Consider the following 22293-nt stretch of genomic DNA (forward strand, 5'->3'; position numbering starts at 1 on the left):
GAGTCTTCCCCTCCGACTCTCGTATCAGCAGGTTCAGGAAGGCAGCACAGCTGTTCCTGTCTCAACAGGAGCAGCCAGCTCGGCAATGGAAAGTCGTCATTGGTCACCTGTCATCTTTGGAGAAGCTGGTCCCTCATGGGCACCTACACCTTTGGTCCCTGCAGTGGCGACTGAAGGAGTACTGGTCCCAGTCCCAAGACCCCCAGTCCTTTCTCGTCCCTCTTTTGTTCTCAGACTGGGGGATGGGGCGCACACCTGGAGGAGTTGCTGACTTTGGGGGATGTGGCACCAAGACGACAAGCACCTTCACATCAGCATCCTGGAACTCAAGGCGGCCTTCCTGGCCCTCCAAGAGTTTCAGGATCGAGTGATGGGACACCCCATGGTGTTGATGAGCGACAACACCACACTGCAGTAGTGGCATACGTCAACAAGCAAGGGTGCTTGGTGTCCCTTCTGCTTCACCAGTTGACAATGCAGGTGCACGAGTGGGCTCTGTCCCACTCAGTAGAGCTGTCAGCCAGGTACATTCCAGGCAAGAGGAATGTAGTGGCAGACAAGCTTATCCACCAGAATCAGGTGATAGGGACAGAGTTGTCCCTTCACTCAGACATAGCGGTGAGGTTGTTCAATCTGTTGTGGGGGCTTCCAGTCATCAATCTGTTTGCCACCCAGCACAACAGGAAACTTCAAGTCATCTGTTCAGTCATGCTGGACCCATGGCCCCCTGCGGAGGACACATTCCAACACCCGTGGGGCAACCTTAACTTCTACGCCTTACCTCCGTTTTCTGATTCGCAGGGTGATCAGCCAGGTGATGATCACCCCCAATCACAGGATGATTCTGGTGACTCCTAATGGCCCCAGGCTGTTTGGTATCCCGACCTGCTAGCTCTTCTCTCCAAGACACCAAGAGAGATTCCTCCCTGGCCCAACCTGCTGTGTCAACCCTACGTAGAGCGGTACCATCAGGCATTGCAGTCCCTGTGTCTTCACGACTGGATGTTATCGAGCATCTCCTTCGAGCAAGAGGCTTTACGCATTGCTCAGCAACGGAGATGGCTGGACACCCCAGGCAGTCCTCTGCAGTGGTATACCAGGGAAAGTGGGCCGTCTTCTGTGGTTGGTGTCGTAGACGGGGTATCTCTCCGGTCAGAGTTTCTGTTCAGCAGGTCGCTGACGTCCTCATCTTTCTTCGCTGAGAGAAGCTTCTCTCCATTTCAGCTGTAAAAGGCTACAGAGCTGCACTCGGCCTAGTCTTGCGGCTGAAGGTGGTAGATATCTCCTCTTCCTTCTAGATTTCTCTTCTGATGAGAAGCTTCGAAAGGTCTTGCCCACCCAGGGACCTCAGACCCCCTGCATGGGACATGACTCTCATTCTAGGAGCCTGACTCATGCACTGTATGGGCCTTTACGAGAGTCGTCAGACAAGGATCTGACCATCAAGACCATCTTCCTGCTTGCCCTGGCATCGGCGAAGAGAGTAGAAGAACTTCACGGACCCTCCCTTGATGTTAAACACTCAAGGGGATGGGGATCAGTTACGCTCAATTTCATCCTGGACTTCGTAGCAAAGACTCAGAACCCATCAGTCCCTGACACCAGGTTCGAGTCCTTCATGGTCCCCTCCCTAGAGGACCCAGACGAGATGCTACTGTGTCCTGTGAGAGTGCTGCGGCACTGTCTGAAGAGAACTCGCGATCTCCGGCCTGAGTGTTGACAACTCTTCGTTAGTGCTGGCTCAACCGAGAAAGAGGTGTCCAAGAACATGATTTCTTTCTGGCTTCGTGAGACAATTAGGAGAGTGTACTCTGCTGCTGGAGAAGATGACACCGGTGTCTTCCGCGTAAGAGCTCACAAAGTCCAGAGCATTGGTCTGACCCTCGCATTCCAGAAGAACCTGTCTGTTCCTCAGGTATTGAAAGCGTGGGACAGACCACTCACTTTTTTCTACCTTCGGGATATTGCCGACAAGTCCTTGGACACCTTTTCCCTGGGACCTGTGGTGGGTGCTCAACAAGTTGTGTAGCTTATTCGGCTCCTCTAACAGGACAGGGTTGCATCTCGCCTAAGATGTGCGGTTGTGGATGTGAGAATGAGTGTGGGAGTGACTGGCTTCTCCTTCTTCTCTTCCTGTGAACAGAGAGCAGATGTGCCTTTACATACTGGATCTGGCAGTCGATGCAGGAAGCATACGCTTTGAGTGTCCGTTCTGTTTCCTTTGAGGATCATAGAAGAAAACCCACTCCTTCCTCTAGCAAGGGGAGGAAGGAGACCATGACAGTAAGACAAACCCGATACTTGTATTTGCCTTACTGTCGCCGACTTTTTATGGTTCATCTTAGCCTATTTCGTATGAAATGGCGTCTTCTTCATTCATACGGAAAAAAAGCCCAGAAGTCTGACAATTGATCTCGCGTTTCCTACAACCTAATCACTTTGTCAGAGGCAGGTTTTCCCTTCCTCGCTCTATCGACCAGGAAGGGAATACAAGTAGCGAACTCCAGTCAGTTCATAGAGACTCATTCAGATTCCTCCCTCCAACCAGTGAATCTTCCTGATGTAAAGGACTGATGGTTTGTATATCGTGTCGGAATAAGTCACAGTTTTTTAAAGTAAATTGTATTTTTCCTAACTATACAAACCTGAGGTCCTTTACATTATATTTTCATGCCCACCTCATGCCACCCCTCAATCTGGCACCTGGGCCGAAAGGCAAATTGGAATGTTTACATCTGGGCAGGTGGGACTCCCGCCTACCAGACAGTAGTTAACTGCCTAACCACCTTGTTCGAAAGTTCAATGGCCATTTCCTGCTTCGCTGAAAGTAATTCCTAATGTAAAGGGCCTTAGGTTTCTATAGTTAGGAAAAATACAATTTACTTTAAAAAATTGTGATTTTAAAGCAGATTTTTATTGGAACTTTGCTAGGAATGTATGTTGTTGTAGATGGATATGAAGTTTATTGTAAGTGAAACGTGATTCTCCTTTTTTTAATTTTTATTATCATCAGCATTTTATTAAATGATTTTTTTTTTTTTTTTAGACCATCCCAAACTCAGGAATTTGGAATGAGGGCTCGTGCTGGATCAATAGGAAGTATGACTGGAAGAGGACGAGGAATTAGATATCATGATTGTGATTTACGAGTAAGTAATACTATCATTTTTATGTTATTAATGTTATCTTGATTTCAGGTGAAAGACAGGGCGTGTAGTAATATAAATAGTGATATGAATAGAAAGCACCATAGATCTGAAAATGTTGTTCTGATCTCGCTGGACCATCTGTCTACTCCAGAATAAGTGGCTCTTGAATGGCTGGTAACATAATGCCCTTAATTTGATTGAATTCTTTGTTTTCTTGTGTCTGTTGAAGATTTTATGCAGTTTGCAGATTTAGGCCTACTTGTGTTCTGGTTATAGAAGTAATAAGTCAATAATTATGCTGAGAAGCAATGCATACAACCAAATGAGAAGGGAAGAAAATGTTGCATCAACTTTGTCATCTTTGACTCAAGCTTCTGTCTTGTATTGTTGTTAGCAACACATTACTGCTACCATTTGTCACTACCGCAATGACAGTTACTATCACCATCAAATACTTATCCATGATTGTTAATCATTATTTTAAGAATTGGATAAATAGAGTGTGAGACCTGGCATTATGTTGAGTATATTCATTTATGCCTAAAAGAAGTATTCTTTAATGCATGACTTGTCATACTGAGCACTCGGCTAAGTCGTCTTTGTGAGTCCAAAGCACAAGAGAAGGCAGTTATATATAAACAAAAGATTATCTTAAATTTTGTATGATTAAATTAGCATTAATGCTGATGACATTACTGCAAGGTCTTGTAATTAAGTAATGTGCTGCAAAGTTCCAAAATTAAAATGGTCAGCATGCTGACACCAGTATCAACTTCACCTTTTGACAAAGAGGAAGGAAAATGGCCGAAAAAATTGTCTAACTGAACTCTTGAAAAAGAACTTAAACCCATGACCATGGAATGTCATGATGTAGAGTCTTTGGCATATCCCATAGTCTAAGAACATTGATTGTATGGATACCACACTGAAGTAGCTAGGTATGTGTATAGAGATAGCTTGGCTGCCACATATACAGCACAAATACTGTGATCACTTACAGTATATTTCTGAAAGAAGGGGACAATTAGTTCCTGCAACATCCCATACTTTTGTAGTTATTCCTGTCTTCTGAAGCCATTTATTTCAAATTGTTTGGAAGAACAAAGTGTGTAGAAATTCAGACAGTTTACAGTAACAAATACAGTATTTCCAATATGCAACGGTGCCTTTCAGTTTTAGGAATTAAGAAGTCTTGGAATGGATGTTCTAGAAACCACATGATCATTTTTTTAGAAGTTTGCTATGCTAAGATTATTTTTCATTGGAATTGAAGTTGTTTAAGTTTTCTAGATTTATTGCTAAATTGCAATAAATTATTTTATATTAGCTGACAATTCTAGTAGTATTTACTAAGAGTGGTTTTTCTTGTAACATTATAGATATAAAATATGATTCTCTAACTTTGTGTAAAATGGACATTAGATTTACCTTGTTTTATGTAGGGATATAATTCACAAATCACTTTCTGTTTGCAGATGTTGGGGCAAGATTTCAATCGCACGATGCTCTTCCACATAGGCCGCAATGAAGTGCAGTTGATTAACCCGGAAATGAAGTCAGTACAACTTAACAAGTATTTTAAGGATATAGCCCAGTGTTGCAGGGTAATAACTTACACTTGGTTGTTTTTCTGTCTGATGCTCCTGTTAAGCATCATTGCTTTCTTATAACCAGTTTTTATATAATTCTCATATCAAAGATAAATTACAAGCAGATTTCATATCCCATCTGTTGAAAATATATCTTACTAGCATGTATTGTGTTCTACACTGCACCAAGGATTAGTGAGGTACTGAGGTAAGCTATCATGTTTACATTGGTTTTTGGGGTTTTCAGAGGTTAACAGTAGATATGTTATTATCCATGTGGGTAGTATCTTATCTTTAATGCTGATAGAATGATAAAACACCAGGATTATCAGTTGTTGAAGTGTGGTATTGCTTGTGACTCACTCAAGTTTGTAAATGCGCTGTGAATACTTGCAGTCTTTGGCAATGTTTGTTTAACTCGCAGGTATGGAAATATTGATTTTTGATTGCTATCACATTTAATCTCTGAAATTATAGCATATCTATGAATAATATCTTTGAACTGACATTTGCAAGTACAGTATACAGTATACTCTTATAAGCAGCATTTGCATTGTCCATGCAGAAATTCTTCTTGATGTTCCTATTGTAGGGTAGGTGTAACTTAGTTTAATTACTTTGTTGATTTTTTTTTAAAGCACATCGATTTCTCTTTGTAAAGCACATAGAGTTCCTCTTGTTATGAAGCTATATTTTAGTTGTATGATTTTGTTGGAGTTGTTTGTAAAGAGAAAAAAACAGTTAAAAGAAAATCGTCATAAAAACCAACTTAATTTATCTCCACCCAAATTTAGGACAGTAAATTTCATGAAAGTAGAATTGAAAAGGGTTTAAAAATCCATGTTAATGAAATGTGTTAAGACAAAAATAGAGAAGTATAACTGCATATATAATTAAAAGGAGAATAGATATAGAAATTTCATAAAAGTAGAATTGAAAAGGGGTTGAAAATATACATTTTAATGAAATATATTACTAAAGGTAGTAATAGAGAAGAATTAACTCGTATATGATTAAAAGGCAAATATATATAAAAATATTTATTTTCCAGTTGTCATGTAATTTGTAGGTTTTTGTAAGACACCAGATAGGAATTCCATGAGCAAGTGTTGCCTAAAGGATGATGATGAGGAGCCAACCTCTTTTCAAGTTGGAGACTGTATAACTGTTATTACAAAGTATAGTTTAATGTGACTGCAGTCACATTGCTTGACTTTCAAGGGACTTTTTTGGGGACAAATGTTTAGTGAAAATTAGGTTATATATATGAATAATAAAAGAAAAATGAACCAAGAATGAAGGTCTTTCAAAAACCAGTATTATTTTATGTGGAGTGTTGTAGTGTTTATAAGATAAAAGAATAGCATCATTGAAAGTAAATGGAAACTAGGTTATGTTTGCATGATAAAAGAATACAGAATATGAGACTAGACATCTTTTAGGAACCAGTGTTATGTTATGGAGAGTGCTGTAATATTTGTAAGATACAAAAATGGCTTAATTGAAGGTAGGATATTGATTATCATTTTATCTTTTTCAGGGTGTAAAACATGATGACCATTTTGGGCTCATATGTCGAGAGTTGAGTGGTGACTTACCTTGCTATCTAGGCTATATCTTTAAATGTCAAGTAAGCTCAGTAACTGAAGAGATCATGCAAAGTAAGTTTAATGATTTTGTTATTTAAGACATTTTCAAGTGAACTGAATACCTTTTGATTATGTTAGGTTATCCTGTTAGGAGTTAGCCATTGATCTTCAAGACCTTGTCTCAAAACTTTTGCAGTACAGGGTGAGTGTAAGGTAACAGGTACATCAGCATTTTGAATTCCTGCTACTACATTTGTTCTAGTCTGCTTCAAGTGTTCTGTTTTCATAGAAAAAGCTACAAAGTTATAGAAGAAGCTACAGAGGTAGCTGCTTTGTGTAGATGATCTACTATTAATATTAAAATGTAAAGAAAAGGAGGTGGAAATGTTTAAATATGAAAATTCGAGTGGAGAGGAGATGGCTGAATACCGGAATAGGCTAGACAGAGCTTATTGTGACTGGAAAGGAAGCAAAGGAAAACATACAATCAGAAAAGTGGTTATATGGTTGTTATGGGAAAAGTATGGTGGTGAACTCTACCACAAACCAAATGAAACAGTTAATGTAACAGGAGGTGCTCAGGATTACAAAATATAAGTGAAGCAAGAGAATTGGTGCCCAAAATGTAATACTAGAGCAAACACACTTGACTGAAAGCAGTAAAAAAAGAGCTTGTCTGTGGCATTTATGAAATGGAGAGAGGTAGCAAGACTTCTGGTAAGTAAAATGTTGCATTGCTAGAGAGAGCACATTTGATGGGTAATACTCTGTTCCTGTAATACTTTGTCCTGCAGAAATATGTCACTAACAAGGAAAATGCACAAAATGTTGAAAAAGTGCAACCATAAAATATATTAAGATTCATGGCCAAGGTACACTGGGAAGAATGGGTTACTGATGGGATGAAATATGTGGTTGCTAGAGGCAAGTAATAAGGCTGAGCTCTCAAAGATTGACATGGTTTAGACATGTGATGAGGAACTGTTGCTCAGAAAGCCGCTAGAGATGTAAGTGGCAAGAAGGCCAGGAATTCCAGGAAAAAAGGGAAACATGAACATGACCTGTAAGAGTTCATGCAGAAAGGACACAGGATAGATTATTGTGGAGAGACCTTATTTCATGTCCAGCCCTTTGAAGGGAAAAAATTATTTTAAAAAGTTTATGATGGTAATGATAATGCAGCTTTCAGTATCATTTGCCATTGTGAGCTGCATGTTTGGCATTTAATTGACCGAACAGTTGTCTTGACTGTAGCTTTTAGATTTGTCTTGTGAACTTTGAATTTGATTCCATACACCGTCTTCACTTATATGGTAAATTGCTGTCTCCCTGTAAAAACTTCTGGGAGAGTACCAAAATTAGCCTCTTTTATTTAATTATTTTTAAAAATTTTATATATTGGTTGACATTAACTCATTTTTTCTTTCTCTTATTTCAGGTCTTAGTAAAGCTTTTGCTGCTTTGCATGAAGCACAGGTTAAAGAACGTCAGAGCAACCTGTTGTGTGATCATTGCCCAATGAGGTGGTTCAGTCAGCTCTGTGCAGAAGTTGAGGGTAAGCTTTAAATTCTAGTTTTCAGTATAAAGAGTGGTAATATCTAGTAACTGTAGAGCTGAAGTGTAATTTATGATATTCAGACATAGTCAGTTTATTTTGCTTGTAGCCCCTGTCTCAGTTCACTGTACCAGTTGCTGGATTACATTCCCAGTGATCATTCACAGATTGAAGTAGATGTGGTTTATGGAACTGCAAATATACTTCTCTATTAATTGTGTACTTGAAAGCCATAAATACTGCACTATATCCATGTGTGACTGGAATATGTTTATTTTATTGTATTGGAGAATGTGTAACACAGTAAACCCCCCGTATTAGCGGTCTCACGATTCGCGGACTCACCTATCCGCGGATTTCTCTATGGAATATATATACACATTATTCGCGGAAAATTCGCCCATTCGCGGTATTTTCCTCTGAGAAATATCCCCTAATTACTGTATTTTCAAATCATTTTCATGACTAAATGCACTTTTTGTGATAAAACTTAAAATATTCAGGTATAAGCATTTTTAGAGGGTTTTTTTGTGTTTGAACTATCAAAATAGGCAGTTCTGAGTGTTTTTAAGGGGTTTAAAGTATTGGCAGATTTTAGCTATTCGCGGGGGTTGTGGTACGCATCCCCTGCAAATAAGGGGGGTTTACTGTATTGCATTGTATTCAACTTATTTTCATTGATGTTTAATCATTAGTTATTTTTCATTGTTATTGCTTTTTAATAATTGGTTATTTGTTCCAACACGATATACAAACCATCGGTCTTTTACATTAGGAATTACTTATGGGGAAGCTGGACACGGCCATTAAACTCTTGAACAAAGTGATTAGGCAGTAACCACTGCCAGGGAGGGGAGAATACTCGCCTGCCTGGATGTAAATATTCTAGTTTGCTTTCGGCTGTCGTGCGTTGCAGACTTGTTTTCAGATTTCATTGCCTGACTGTCGTTGAGCTCTTTACTTCTCCCGGTGGGATCTTTCTGTATTTTTCTGTATACATTACATGTGTTTGATATTTATTAATATACAAACCCACAATTTGTGACAGCCTTGTGCACGTCATCATTCCCCTGCGTCTGTGTCTTGGGTTTGATGGCCAAGGGCGTATTAAAGGGGGTGTAACCGAGTGGTAGTGCTTCTCTTCCAGTAGCCCTTTAATTAGATACTGAAGGCATTCCCCTCTATGTTCGGATTTATTAGATTGGGATGTAATAACTTCACTCCCCTTCATTGATCGGGATGTAACAAGTTTGCTCCCCTTCTTGGGCTCACGCCCTCCGTGTATAAGGGCATGATGATTCCCTTTCTACTTGTGCTGAGTGTTTTTCGCAGCCTGCACTGTGGGAAAGTAGCGGGGGATGGGGGGCGGAGGAGAGTTTGCGGGCGTCGTTGTTAAGTTTACTTCCATGGTGCCCTTGGTGGCCTCCCCTCCTTCCTTCTCTCACCCTGTAGGTTCTTCTTCTATCTCTCCTTCGGGAGAGATCTCGCTCATTCGCCCTCTTCACTCGCTCATCGGGCAAAGACCACGGGGGGGGTGGACCACTGGCTGTCGGGCGACCTCTTCTCAGCGGCCTCTTCTCGCTTCGTAGGGTAGTTCCCTTCAGAGTGAGATGAGTCTCCTTTTACTAATCATCTTTGCTCTTTTTTTTCAGGTTGACAGTGACCATTGTAGGCGCAGCAGTAGTTGGCTGGACATCTCACTTGGGATATCTTTGCCTGAAGGAGTCCCGACATTCATACAGTGTTTGCTTCGGGATCGACCACAGTACCAGGTTGGAATGGAATAGATCCACATCGGGATTGTTCTGACTGTTCCTGCCAATATGGATTGATCGCCATTATTGCTGGCCTTCATGTATGCTGTGGCACTGCCTCTGGCGTATCTGTGGTCCATTTGCTCCTGCTGTGGTTCCTGTGTTATTGCCCCTGTTGACTCGGCAACAAGTCTCTGGGCGGCTCCTGCTGCAGCCGTCCCAGTCGCACCTGTCACTGCTGGTGACATTCATGTGATGTTCCTGGCCTTTGCTGTAGCTCCTGCCTTCTGAACCGCTTCTGTAGCTCCTGCATCGGCTGTCCTGATTGCGCCTGCTACTTCTGGTGGTCGTGTCCTGGGTTGCTTTTGTTGTGATCCTGCCCAGCTGCCGTGAAGGTTACAATGTTTCGTGTCCACCATCCTGTAGAGGATGTCGGAGTGAAGGTGAAGGAAGTCGCCCTGTGGAGGTAGCCACCGTCTTCTTCCACTTATCTTTGATTTCGTCTTCTGCTGCCTCTTCCCTTCCTCTCCTGAGGTTTGAGAGGGTCCTGGGAAACCAGATAGACCTCCATCAGTTGAAGGAGAGAAAGGCTGCTTCTTCGCCCATGAAGTCCTTTGGGCGTCGAGGGACTGCCTCCTTCCAAGGAGACAGCGGGTCTCACGTTGGTTCTTTCCGACCTTTGTCTTCGGGAACCAATTCGCATACCCCTGGGTTTTGTGTTTCAGGAACCGCGGGTGCGTAGACCTTGGTTTGCGCTCCCGTTCCCAGTCCTAGGGATTCCACCTCTAAGATGGGTGTTGCTTTGGGCGCTCGTTCGCGAGCTGCTCTGAGTGCTCAAGATTCTGTGGAATATCGAGTATCCCGATCTGGTCTGGAGAGTATTTTCCCCGACCCAGTTCAGGAGCAGCTTGAGAGAAAGGGCTGAGGCACCCAGGTGTCTTGGCTCCTCTTGCCAGCACTACAAGTGCTCCCTGAGTGCTTACCAGTGCTCGGTCGGGTTCCTAGCCTGGTGTCTTGGTCCTATCGGTTCGAACACCAGAAGAAGCAGGGAGGAGGTTCCCTTTGGGAGTCCTGTGGGACTCCTAAGGCACTGCCTCTTCTGAGAGACAATTTTCTCTCTTTGGCCCTTCCACCGATTCGCATTCTTTTCTGGTGTCTCATGTTTCGGGGGCTGTGAGAGTGTGGCCTCTCGAGGCCACGCCCTCGTTGCCAGTCTTAGAAGTCTGTGTCTAAGACTGGTTCTGTGCCTGGCTCTTTTCAATTCTTAGGAAACTGAGAGCAGCCGCTCCCGATTTTTGGGAGTCTCGTAGGTCACTCAAATTCTATGAATCACAAGCACTCTCCTGGCGAGAGGCACAGGACAAGAGAAAGTGCCAAGATGCCCAGGTGTCTCAATACAGCCTGCCAACTGCTTCGGTTGCTTGGCCAGGTTTCATCCTCATGTCTTGAACCTTAGGATTCAAGCTTGCAGGATAGCAGACACAGAATTCCCCCTTCAAACCTTTTTCTGGAGGGGTCTTGGCCTCGAAGAAGTATAGAGTTTGGGAAATTAGTGCTAGTTCACGGAAGACGAGTTCCGCCCTACCCAGTTCCAATTGCATTCGCGCAATCGGCTCTGCTTGGCTTGCTCCCCCCGCCCATCATCTGGTCGCATTCGCGAGACTGGCTCGGCTCGCCCCGCTTGCCCCTCAGTCCACCGCTTACCACCCAGTCTGGATTGCATTCGCATGATCGGCTCGGTTTGGCATAGCTCGGCTTGACTTGGTCTCTGCTTGGATTTTCCGAATCGGGTTCTCGTCACTGTTCGAGTGAACTCTGCTCTTCCCAGGAAAGCGCTTTGCCACGTTACAAGTGCTCTTCTTCCCCCATGTGGCAATCATCTCCTTCAGTTGATTATCGCTCATGGTCCGCCTCTCCTGTTGGTCTACCTGGCAGGACAGGTGGGGGTACTCTTTCTCCTCAACTGTTCTCTTTTTCTCTCAGTTGTTCCGAGAGGCACGAGACGGACAGAGAAAGCCCCAATGAATTTGTCTTTTTCAGAGTTCGGCTACCTGGTGTGCGTTCAGTGTCGGTCCCCTGATTGTCTTGTAGTACTACCAGGTAACCGAGGAGGGTTTCTTGGGATCTGTCAAGGTCTTCCTCCAGGGAGAGAGGTACAGGAGTTTCACCCTTCAGAAGCAGCGAGGGTCTTCCTCTTCAAGTTGCGATCACCCTTGTTTCTTGTTTCTTGGAGAACTTCGCGCCAATTCGTCAGCATGTGGATCCCCGGGCCAGGACCATGGCTCCTCCAATGAATAATCTTCATCACTCGCAGCCCTTGGAGTTCCCAAAGGGGCCAAGAGTTTTTGGGGGCCGCCACGGTCCTCGTTTACGAGAGCGTTCTCGACCAGATGAGTACTTTTCTTTGGACAAGGAGTTCATTCAAGTCGAGACACCAAACTCCTCCCCTGCCTTGACAGAGTACAAATTCTTCTTGCCTCGGAGGGGTCTTGCCGACTGCAGGTTGTTCTGACGCTGCTTCATCCAGACTGGGTTCTCTCTCTGCTTCTCCTTGCCATGAAGGGTATTCTCTTCCGCAATGAGAGGCGGTGATCTTGAAGGACACCTCCAGGCACACTCCTGATGGATCCACAATCTTTCACTTTTAGGCTTTCTGTCCTCGGATACGACCATTCCTGGAGAGAAGCCTGCCTTCTGGAGACTGGTCCTGTCCGGGGGTGTGTCTTCCTACACCAAGTGGCAATCTGTGGGCAATTCTGGTGCTGAGAAGAAGGACTTTGTCCTAATGCGGATCTCCGGTTTTGTAAGTCCCAAGTTGGCTTGACCCTTAGGGACGAACCTTTACTCGGTTCTGCCTTTCTCTTTCAGAGATTTGCCAGATACCGCAGTAATCAAGGTTCTTACCTGGGCACTGCCTTGTCTTTTGGACAATGGCCAAGACCTTTGGGTCTTTGTTATCTCGGCTCGACCTTAAGTTCAAGCCAGCCTCCTCGACTCCTAAGAAGTACCAGGCTTCGGAAGAAGATTGCGGAAACACGCAGCCCTCTTCTTCCCTTCTGGGAAGGTGCGTATAACTGTGTCTCTTTCCACCCTCTCTTCCATAAGGAAGGAGGGCAGAAGGGAAGAGAGGGAGAAGTATCGACCAGGCAGTTCTCCTCCTACTGCAGATACTTGGATGAAATGATACTTGTTGAGTCTCTGGACCTGGCAGCGACACTGCTGAGACCTGGGAATGAATTCCTTCAGGAGAAGTATCTATTTCCCTTGGGTCTCGGCAATTCTTTTCATCAAACTTCCATCCCGCTTCCTCTCCCGTGCTCTCGATTCGGGAAATGCCAGCCCAGCTAGAGCTAATTGTCTTGGTAGCCTGTCATCTTGCAGAAGCTTCCCATGGTGGAGAATGAAGGAGGTCTGCTTCCAGTCCTCCATCCTTCTTTCATCTTTGAAGTATGAGGAAGGAACCTTCAAGTATGCTTGCATATTCTCCTCACGTCGTGTGTCTACTCTCGGATTCACTGATCGAGGAATAGGTGCACACCTGTGTAAAACTTTGTCTTGAAGGTATGTGACTGAGATGATTGATACCTTCTCATCAACACCCTAAACTCAAGGCAGCCTTTTGGCCTTCTGAGAATTTCAGGATGAGTTTTGCAACACTAAGTGGTTTCGTTGAACAAGAACACCACAGTAGTAGTGGCATTCGTTGACAAACGAGGGAATAGTTTTTTCCTCCTGTTCCATCTGTCAACATTTGCTGGTACTCGAGTATTCTATAGAGCACTCGATAGCTCAGTTAGCCAGATACATTCCCGGTGGGGATGTATTGGTAGGCGAGCTCGGCCTCAGGTTTGAGTGATCGGGATGGAACATGCTCTTCACTCTTTTCTTCACGAAGATTCAGGAAAAGACTGCTCGACTGAGAGATCCCTACCATCTTTCTGTTTGCCTCCTGGCACAACAAAGTCGGTAGTTTTCTGGCTCCTTCACACCAGACCCATGGGCCGCTACAGTGAGGTATGCTGTCCTTATGGGAAACATCAATGTCTACGTTTTTCCCACCATATTTGTCTATTTTGCTAGGGGTTCACAAGCGATATAGCTGGATATCTCATGAAGTCCTCTGCAACACTGTTCCAGGGACTGGATCTGTCTTTTCGCTGTTTGGTGTTGTTGATGGAACGTCTTCTTGGGTCAGAGTCGCTCTTCAAGTCTGGACTTCCTTGTCTTTTCCGCCAAGGGTTGCTTCTCTCCATTTCAGTTGTGAAAAACCTAGGCCGTGCGATCTATTCTTCTGTCTGAAGTAGCTATTTTCTCCTCATTCAAGATTTGGCTACTGATGAGAAGTTTTGGTTTTGCTATCCCAGGGAACTGTTCCTTGAGTGGCATGTGACTGTTTTAGGGTTCCTGTTCCGTGCTCTGCATGCACCCTAATGAGAGTCGTCGGACAGAGATGTGCCCCCTTAGGACCATCTCTCATCTCGCTCCGGCCTGGACGTAGAAGATGGAAGAACAGGTGAAGGGGATCAATACCTCAACTCCTTCTCAGATGTTGTAAGTGGACTCCAAATCCATCGGCATCTGTTATCGGGTTCGAGTCCTTGTTCCCCTCCTCCTTAGACTTTGTATCAATGATCCAGATCAGTCATTACTTTGTCCTATTAGGGAGCTGCGGTACTTTCCGAAAAGGCCCGACATTCCTAACCTGGATGTCGTCAACATTTTTGCTAGTACTGTCTCTTCCAAGGAAGAAGTGTCTAAGGACACATCTTTCTCTTGGCTTCAAGAAGCGATCGAAGGAGGTACTCGGCAGCTGGCGACGACAATACCAGTACTTTCCACCTGAGAACTCACGCAGTCAATGGCTTCCTCGCATTCCATAAGTTTCTGTCAGTCTGGAAGCAAGATGTGGTCTCATAGACCACACTCTTGGGAACCTTTTTTCCTTGGTCCTGTGGTGGCTTCTCAACAAGTTGTGTTTTCTTACCCGGCTCCTTCAAGAGAACAGGTAGCATCTCGCCTAAGGTGTTGGTTCTGGAAGTGAGAAGGATCCCGAGAGTGACTGACCTCTCCTATTTCATTTTTATGCCCACCTCATGCCACCCCTCAATCTGAACCTGGGCCAAAAGGCAAACTGGAATGTTTACATCCAGGCAGGCAGGTATTCTCGCCTACCTGGCAGCAGTTACTGCCTAACCAACTTGTTCAAGAGTTTAATGGCCGTGCCTAGCTTCGCCGTAAGTAATTCCTAATGTAAAGGACCTCAGGTTTGTATAGATGGGAAAAATACAATTTAGTTTTAAAAATTGTAATTTTAATAGTAAATTACTTACGTGTTTATACAAAGCCATTTAGCTACATATATTTTTTTTGGCAATATACCCATGATGCATGTTTGATATTACAGTATGAGCTACTTAAGCCCATCTTGTATAAAAGCTTGAAATAGGCAGCACGGTACTGAACAATTTAAGAGAATTGTATCTTTGCCAATTTCAAATTAGGTGCAAAGTAAATTAAAAACATTAGACACTAATGTTTTTGAGAAACAGACAAATATTAAAAACATGTGACAGTGCTCATTGTCACCACTTTGTTTGTCAAATGGCAGCTGTTGTGACAAAGTAGCTAAAAAATTATACAAGCAAAATATTACAGAAAGTAGGTTTCATTTCATTCAAGAGGGTTAAAAGTATTTTTACAGTGGTTGCAAGTATACTGTGCTCGGAAGGTCAAATACATTTATTATATTGACAATTTTGTATTGACTATGAATACAGGTGTGATGAGTTATGTGAAGCAATTATGTGTTGAAGCAGCTGCTGATGTATACTTTGCTTTAATTGAGTTTTCTATTGAGTGGTGTGGTTTTTACCACAGAATTTTATTTAGTGTGTGTGCTTGTTTTTACTGTCAGATGTACCAAAACACATTTCTTATTTATATCAGGTTTACCAGCTTCCAAGGCTCACATGAATATCATGAAACAGTTATCAACCTTACCAGAAGATGATAGAAGGATGTTGATAGCTAAATATGAGGGTGCAGAAACCTCAGATGTTCAGACACAAAATAACATACTGATGATGCTTCTCCGTGCTCATTTTGAATGCAAGCAGGCTTCTCACTCGCACACAGCATTACCTGGAGGAGGAGTGAAGTAAGTGTAGCCCTGATTCTTACTATGTCTTGATAATTTGTGAAAGTGTATTTGTAACTATATATCAGATATCAGTTGTGCAAGTGTAATTGTAACTATGTATCAGGTCAGAATGCAGCGTTTGGAGGCAAAATGTATTGTAGAAGCCATATATTCAAATTATAAATATTTTTTATTCATAGTGCAGGAAATATTTAATCTCTACAATTTTAAAACTTCATGATTTTGGTGAATTTAGAATAGGTCACTACTGGAACATTACCGCTACTATTTTGTATAACAATACTTTATTACTTTATTGACTTTTCTTTGATATTCACCTGTTTGGGCTGATGAGGTATTTCTTGTAAAGTCATACCCCGAACTTATGCTAGGTTAGGTCCCAGAACCCCTCACGCAAAGCGAATTTTCACGCAAGTTTGGCAGGGTCTCTAAAAATGCCAATACAGTAAATACTTATTTCTAAAGTTTTAAACACTAAATATGACCCTAATCATGCTCCCAAATTATTAAGCTAACTTTTAAATGAAATTAAATTTACTGTAATTTCATTTAAAAGTCAGCTTAATACATTACCCTTAAAAAAAGGAATAAATGGGTGACAAAAATAGAGAGTTGGAAGAGAATTTCTGTCTCTCTCCCCTTCTGACTGATCTATTTTTAGAAGTTTTCTCAACCTCTTATTAATAACTTCTTTATTCTACATCTCTTTCTCTTTGTTCTGAAATGCTTTTTCATGAACAAACAGTGTTTTTTATTTTGACTAATACAACTCTTAATTATTATGTCTCTGTTTTAGAAAGTATTTGCCACACTAGCACATTTACACTTCGTAGACAGTACAGGCAGTCCCCGGTTTACGATGGGGGTTCCATTCCTACGCCGCGTTGTAAGCCGAAAATCATCGTAAACCAAAAAATTGTCGAAAATCCTAAGAAAACCTTACTTTTAATGCTTTGGGTGTATTGAAAATTATGAAAACTGCATTCTTATTGAGTTTTTCATCAAAAAACCTCTAAATTTTTATTATTCTGCCATTTTGGAGCGATATTTCTTCCGTCGGAGTGGCATCGTAAGTGTCGTAACGCCGGAACATGCGTTGTAAACCTGGAAATAATTTCTGATGAATATATTTGAAAAGCGTCGTAACCTCGGAACGTCGTAAGCCATACCCATCGTAACCCGGGAACTGCCTGTACAGGTAAAATTAGATCAATTTAAACTATCTACTGTACAGGTAAAGACGAACAGAGAAATAATAAGTTGTAAAAATGTGTGAGCACTAATTATGAACAAAGAGAGAGAGAGAGAGAGAGATAAGGGTTGTCCTTACTCAAGAGAGTGAAATTATTTATCAGTTATTACGGAGACAGAGAGAATAACGAGAGAGAGAGAGAGAGAGAGAGAGAGAGAGAGAGAGAGAGAGAGAGAGAGAGATATTGTCCTCACTTGAGATATCAAGTTAAATTATTTATGAATTATGATGGAGAGAGAGAGGTTATTCTTATGTTAGATATCAAAAGATGGAAATTCAGTATTAAACTAACTTTTAAATGAAATTAAAGTTACTATAATTTCATTTAAAAGTTAGCTTAATACATTACCTTAAAAAAAAAGAAATAAATGGTTGACGTAAAAATATAATTTCATTTAAAAGTTAGCTTAATACATTACCTAAAAAAAAGAAATAAATGGTTGACGTAAAAATGTAGGAGAGTGTAAAGATTAGTATCCTATTTCTCTCTCTCCCCATTCCACCAATCTATTTTTAGGAGTCTTCTCAACCTAGTTTTTAAAAACTTATAAATTTCTCTATTCTGTCTCTTTCTCTTTATTCTGAAATGCTCTGTTTTAGAATGGCTCATTTAGTTTGTAAATGGTATAGATAAAATTAGATCAGTTTAAAATTATCTACTGTACAGTTAGACATACAGAGAAACAGTAATACGTAGGTTGCGCTAACTATGAACGAGAGAGAGAGAGAATTACATAAGAAACCTTTGACCCACTAATCAGCAACACTCCCCCTTCTTGTCATGGTAAATCAACATGTCTGGCAGTGTTTTGCCTCCGAGCTTCTTACAGGAGATGAGGGAAAGATATTTGTTTGTTTAATATCAAATACGAATTTTGTAATTAGTTATATTATTATTATTATTATTTGAAGGGAGTAGACCCTCTTTTAAACAGGTCTTATTAAAAAGGATGGCTGTTTTCCAACATGAATATCGGCCAGTTACTGACTAACATCGCTGAGCCTGAAAAGCGAATCATAAGGAGGATAGAAAAGACACTATATAAGATAAATTTGCATAATACAGCCATCCTTTTTAATAAGACCTATTATTATTATTATTATTATTATATTATTATTATTATTATTATTATTATTATTATGTAATCTTATTAATCTTATTGATATTTGAAAATTAGTACTAATTATTAGGTAACAAATTTATCATACAAAACAAATAAACATATGCATGTGCCATTAAAATTCTCTCATCTCAGTAAAAGAGAGAGAGAGAGAGAAATTATTACTTTGATTACTTAATGTTATTTGATTTATATATAAAAGCTTGAAAACTTACAAATTACATAAAAAATTGAACATAAACACTTTTGCAGGGTTTCTCAGTATTCGCAAATGTTCGTGTGTCTGTGAAAAACTTGTGTATGACAATTAGTCACATTTCTGTGTTTCATTTTGTTGCGGATTTTTATGGAACACATCATTCCGCTGGGGAAATTTCACTGATTTGGGATTTTCCTTTGGGCCATATCTCTGAAATTATCGCTAATTCGCTTTTTTTCTTATAGCAACACTGTATTCACTAATTACTGTATTTTTTCATTAAAATATATGTATACAGAGCACAAGAATTTTATAATAAATTTATGGGAGATGGTGAGGACTATCACGTATGTATGATAAATAAATGATTTACCCAATAATAAGTACTAATTTTCAGATATTAATAAGATTCAGTAATAATAATGATAATAATAATAATAATGATAATGCAGTGTATCAGGTCCACAATAGTATTCAGTGGTGAATTATGTTAATTTTATAAAAATGTTAAAAGAGTTTTCAAACCCGGCCCTGGGTTCATCTTCAGTCTAACAGGGTTCGAAAGCTCTTGTAACATTTTTATAAAATCAACATAATTCACCACTGAATATTAATGTGGACCTGATATACAGCTTATCCCGTTCTCAAAATAGGGGAGAAAGACCTACCAATAATAATAATAATATAATAATAATAGTACAGTAATAATATATCGGCAGTAGACCCTCTTTTAAACAGGTATTGTTGAATGAAGTTGCTGCATCAGCTGCATTTAATTTGTATAGTCTTCTCTATTTTTCTAATTATTACTTTTTCTCTACTACTGCATCGGGTGAGTAATGTTCCGATCTTTATTCATCTTCAGGAGGGAAATAGTCGAAATTCAGGGACTGCATTTATTCCTTTATTTAAATATGGAGGATATGGTCCATAGAGTTGTGTACAATGTAGGTATTTGTAATTAGAGTACTGTATACAGTTATTTCGCCAGCGTTTCTCCCAGTTCCAACCATGTATGTTCATGGCTGAGGGTAGGAGTAGAGTGATGTTGATGGTAGGGTCTACTCGATATGTAGTTGAGGGTCTGCAGGGCTAGGCCTCATGCTGAATTTTGATTGGCAGGGGCAGGATGCTGGCTGCCTATTGGCTGGTGAAAGTTTTCTTCAAGCCACCTCTTCAGGCATGAAGGTCACGCTGCTGCAGTCTCACTGACCGGTGGGGCAGGGGCATGGCATCACTGGGCGGTGTGTGACGTCACAGCCTGGTGTTCTCCTGTGTCTATTCCTATTTGTTGCAGGATTGTTCGTCTGATCTGGTGTTGCTAGCAGGGATTGTCGCTCGTTCTGGTGTTGGTCACAGGTCTTGGTATTATTGTCCTTATATTTGTGGGGAGGAAGCGCACTTCCTGAGTCCTATTCAGAGAGGGCTTCTCTTGCTGGATGAGGAGCGCCTCTAGTAGTCGTAGATGTTGCTAGTCTGAGGCTCTCCCAATTATCGTGGTGCTCTTGATAATTCCGTCACAGGAGGTGGCATCGTGTTGTGAGTTTCTGGTATGGGCTTTTGTTGCTTCTTGTGCATGACATGAAATCCTCTTCTACGGATTCATAGTGGTCATACCAATGTATGAGCCGGTACATCCACTGATGGGGCATGTAAACTGGTAGACCACATTAGTTTGTTTCAGAGGATCTCTTGTTGGTGGGGATGGGTTATTTTTCATGATTAAATCTCTCGTGCACCAATTTTGATAGTAAACGATGAGGTCCAGCTTGGTGTCAACTCTGGTGGGGAATGTGTTTTCAGTGATGATTTTCCTCATATCTTCATTTTCTCGATATCTCGGGTCCATTCTCATCCTATATCACAGCTTGATATTCTCCTGAGGATGAGGCTGCGGTGTCTCTCGCTCATCGTACCATTGATCCAGCACTGCATGTACTTCTCTGTTTACTTGCTTGTAGGAGTGCCCATTGTTAATGAGCATCTGGGAGACACGGTCGAGTTCTTGGTGGTTATCCTGCTAGGGAGAGCAGTGAGCAAGGGCCCTCTTCACATAGGCCTTGATGGTGGTGTTCTTATACCTTGCAGGGCACTCGCTGTCTCCATTCAGGCAAAGGCCTAAGTTAGTCTGCTTGGTATAAACATAGGTTCTTAGGCCATCTTTGGTCTTGCAGATAAGGATGTCGACAGTATGACGATAAGCGAAAATCGCCGATAACCGATTTTCGGCACTTATCGGCACCTCTGTTAGGTATGTATCAGTGGCAGTACTGGATTATTGGCGCCGATAAGCGAAAATCGCTGATTTTCATTGCTAGACAAGCCCCGTAAAACCGGATCGCCGATAACCAGGAACTGCCTATACTCTATAATTGACAAATACCTACACTGTAGACAACTTTCTGCCCTCCATATTTAAATATAGGAATAAATGCAGTCCCTGAATTTCGACTATTTCCTTCCTGAAGATGAATTACATCGGAACGTTACTCGCCCGATGCAGTAGCAGAGAAAAAGTGATAACTAGAATAATAGAGAAGACTGTATACAAATTAAATGCAGCTGATGTAGCAATTTCATTCAGCAATAATAATAATAATAATAATAATAATAAAAACTGTAATTAAAAAATTTATGCATTTCTATAGTAAATTGTGAAATTTTAAACAAACAAATACATGTTCCCAATCTTTTCCAAAGCTCTGAAGTGAAGAGGGAGGTTGGACCTGTCGTATATGTCAAATATCTGGCTGACCCTCCAGTCAGATATTTGACGTACATGACAGGTCCAACCTCCCCCCTCATTTCAGACTTTGGAAAAGATTGGAAATATATATTTGTTTAAAATTTCACATAATTTATTATAGAAATGCATATTTTTTTTAATTACAATATTATTATTATTATTATTATTATTATTATTATTATTATTATTATTATTATTATTATTATGTTGCCCATTTGGTGATTAAATAAAATAGCTACGAATGATACTGAAAAATCTCTCTTGTACGTATATATTTTTAAGGGTAAAATGTTTAAGATGACTTTGAAATGATTTTGATAATATCATGTCAAAGATCAATAACAACTTACCATAATAAATAATTTTTTTTTATCATAAATGTATTTGTACATAATCACGAAAATACTAACATGACGTAATTAACAAACCTCTATACTTGTGCAGTACAGTAAACCCCCGTATTCGCGGGGGATGCGTACCGCACCCCCTGAGAATAGCTAAAATCTGCAAATACTTAAAATCCCCTCTAAAAACACTTAGAACTGCCTATTTTGATAGTTTAAACAAGAAAAACCCTCAAAGATGCTTATACCTAGGTATTTTAATAGTCTTACCACAAAAAGTGTATGTAGTCATGAAAATGATATGAAAATACAGTAATTAGTGAATATTTCTTAGTGAAAAATACTGTGAATGGGTGAATTTTCCAACGAATAATACGTACAGGCAGTCCCTGGGTATCAGCGGGGGTCCTGTTCTGAGGGTGTGATGATAACCGAAAATCGGCGGTTTTCAGCACTTTCCAGCGCTTTTTCGGCCATTTTGGGTGCTTATCGGTGCCGAAAAGTGCCGATTTTCGGTTATCAGCACCGATAAGCGGAAAATTGCCGATTTTCGTCATTAGACAAGCCCTTTAAAACCGGGTCGCCGTTAACCGAGCCCGCCCTTAACCGGGAACTGCCTGTAGATACTTTCCACAGAGAAATCTGCCAATACGTAAGTCTGCGAATTGCGAGAACACAAATACGGGGGTTTACTGTAGTACTATCCTAAAATACGTACCTGTACAGTAAATATCATTTCAGAATCATCTTACAACACAGAAAAATAAACGTAAAGTATGCTCCCAATGCATTCTATACAGCATGAGCAGAACAATTTGCAAAGTTAGGCCAAAGA

The 22293-nt window shown here is 41.1% G+C and overlaps 2 protein-coding genes across 12 annotated transcripts in view; one reads left to right on the forward strand and one right to left on the reverse strand.

The window, feature by feature from the left end:
- The window catches only part of LOC136828736 (uncharacterized), a 116851-nt gene extending 111908 nt beyond the window's left edge, over positions 1-4943 (reverse strand). The window contains exon 1 of the mRNA XM_067086921.1: positions 4578-4943. Within this exon, the coding sequence (XP_066943022.1) occupies positions 4578-4665 (88 nt within the window). The 5' untranslated portion in view covers positions 4666-4943. The remainder of the gene's footprint in view (positions 1-4577) is intronic.
- Positions 1-22293, forward strand: part of plx (PTB_TBC1D1_like and TBC domain-containing protein plx) — a 143459-nt gene that overhangs the window by 30289 nt on the left and 90877 nt on the right. For all 11 annotated transcript variants that reach the window (XR_010850204.1, XM_067086915.1, XM_067086911.1 and 8 more), the window contains 5 exons: positions 3047-3149; positions 4625-4753; positions 6279-6399; positions 7766-7882; positions 15583-15793. Coding sequence is in view for 10 of the 11 variants with exons in the window: in XM_067086915.1 (XP_066943016.1) it covers positions 3047-3149; positions 4625-4753; positions 6279-6399; positions 7766-7882; positions 15583-15793 (681 nt within the window). In the remaining variant the exon portion in view is untranslated. The remainder of the gene's footprint in view (positions 1-3046; positions 3150-4624; positions 4754-6278; positions 6400-7765; positions 7883-15582; positions 15794-22293) is intronic.

This window comes from Macrobrachium rosenbergii, chromosome 43, assembly GCF_040412425.1.
Source record: "Macrobrachium rosenbergii isolate ZJJX-2024 chromosome 43, ASM4041242v1, whole genome shotgun sequence".
Classification (NCBI taxonomy): domain Eukaryota; kingdom Metazoa; phylum Arthropoda; class Malacostraca; order Decapoda; family Palaemonidae; genus Macrobrachium; species Macrobrachium rosenbergii.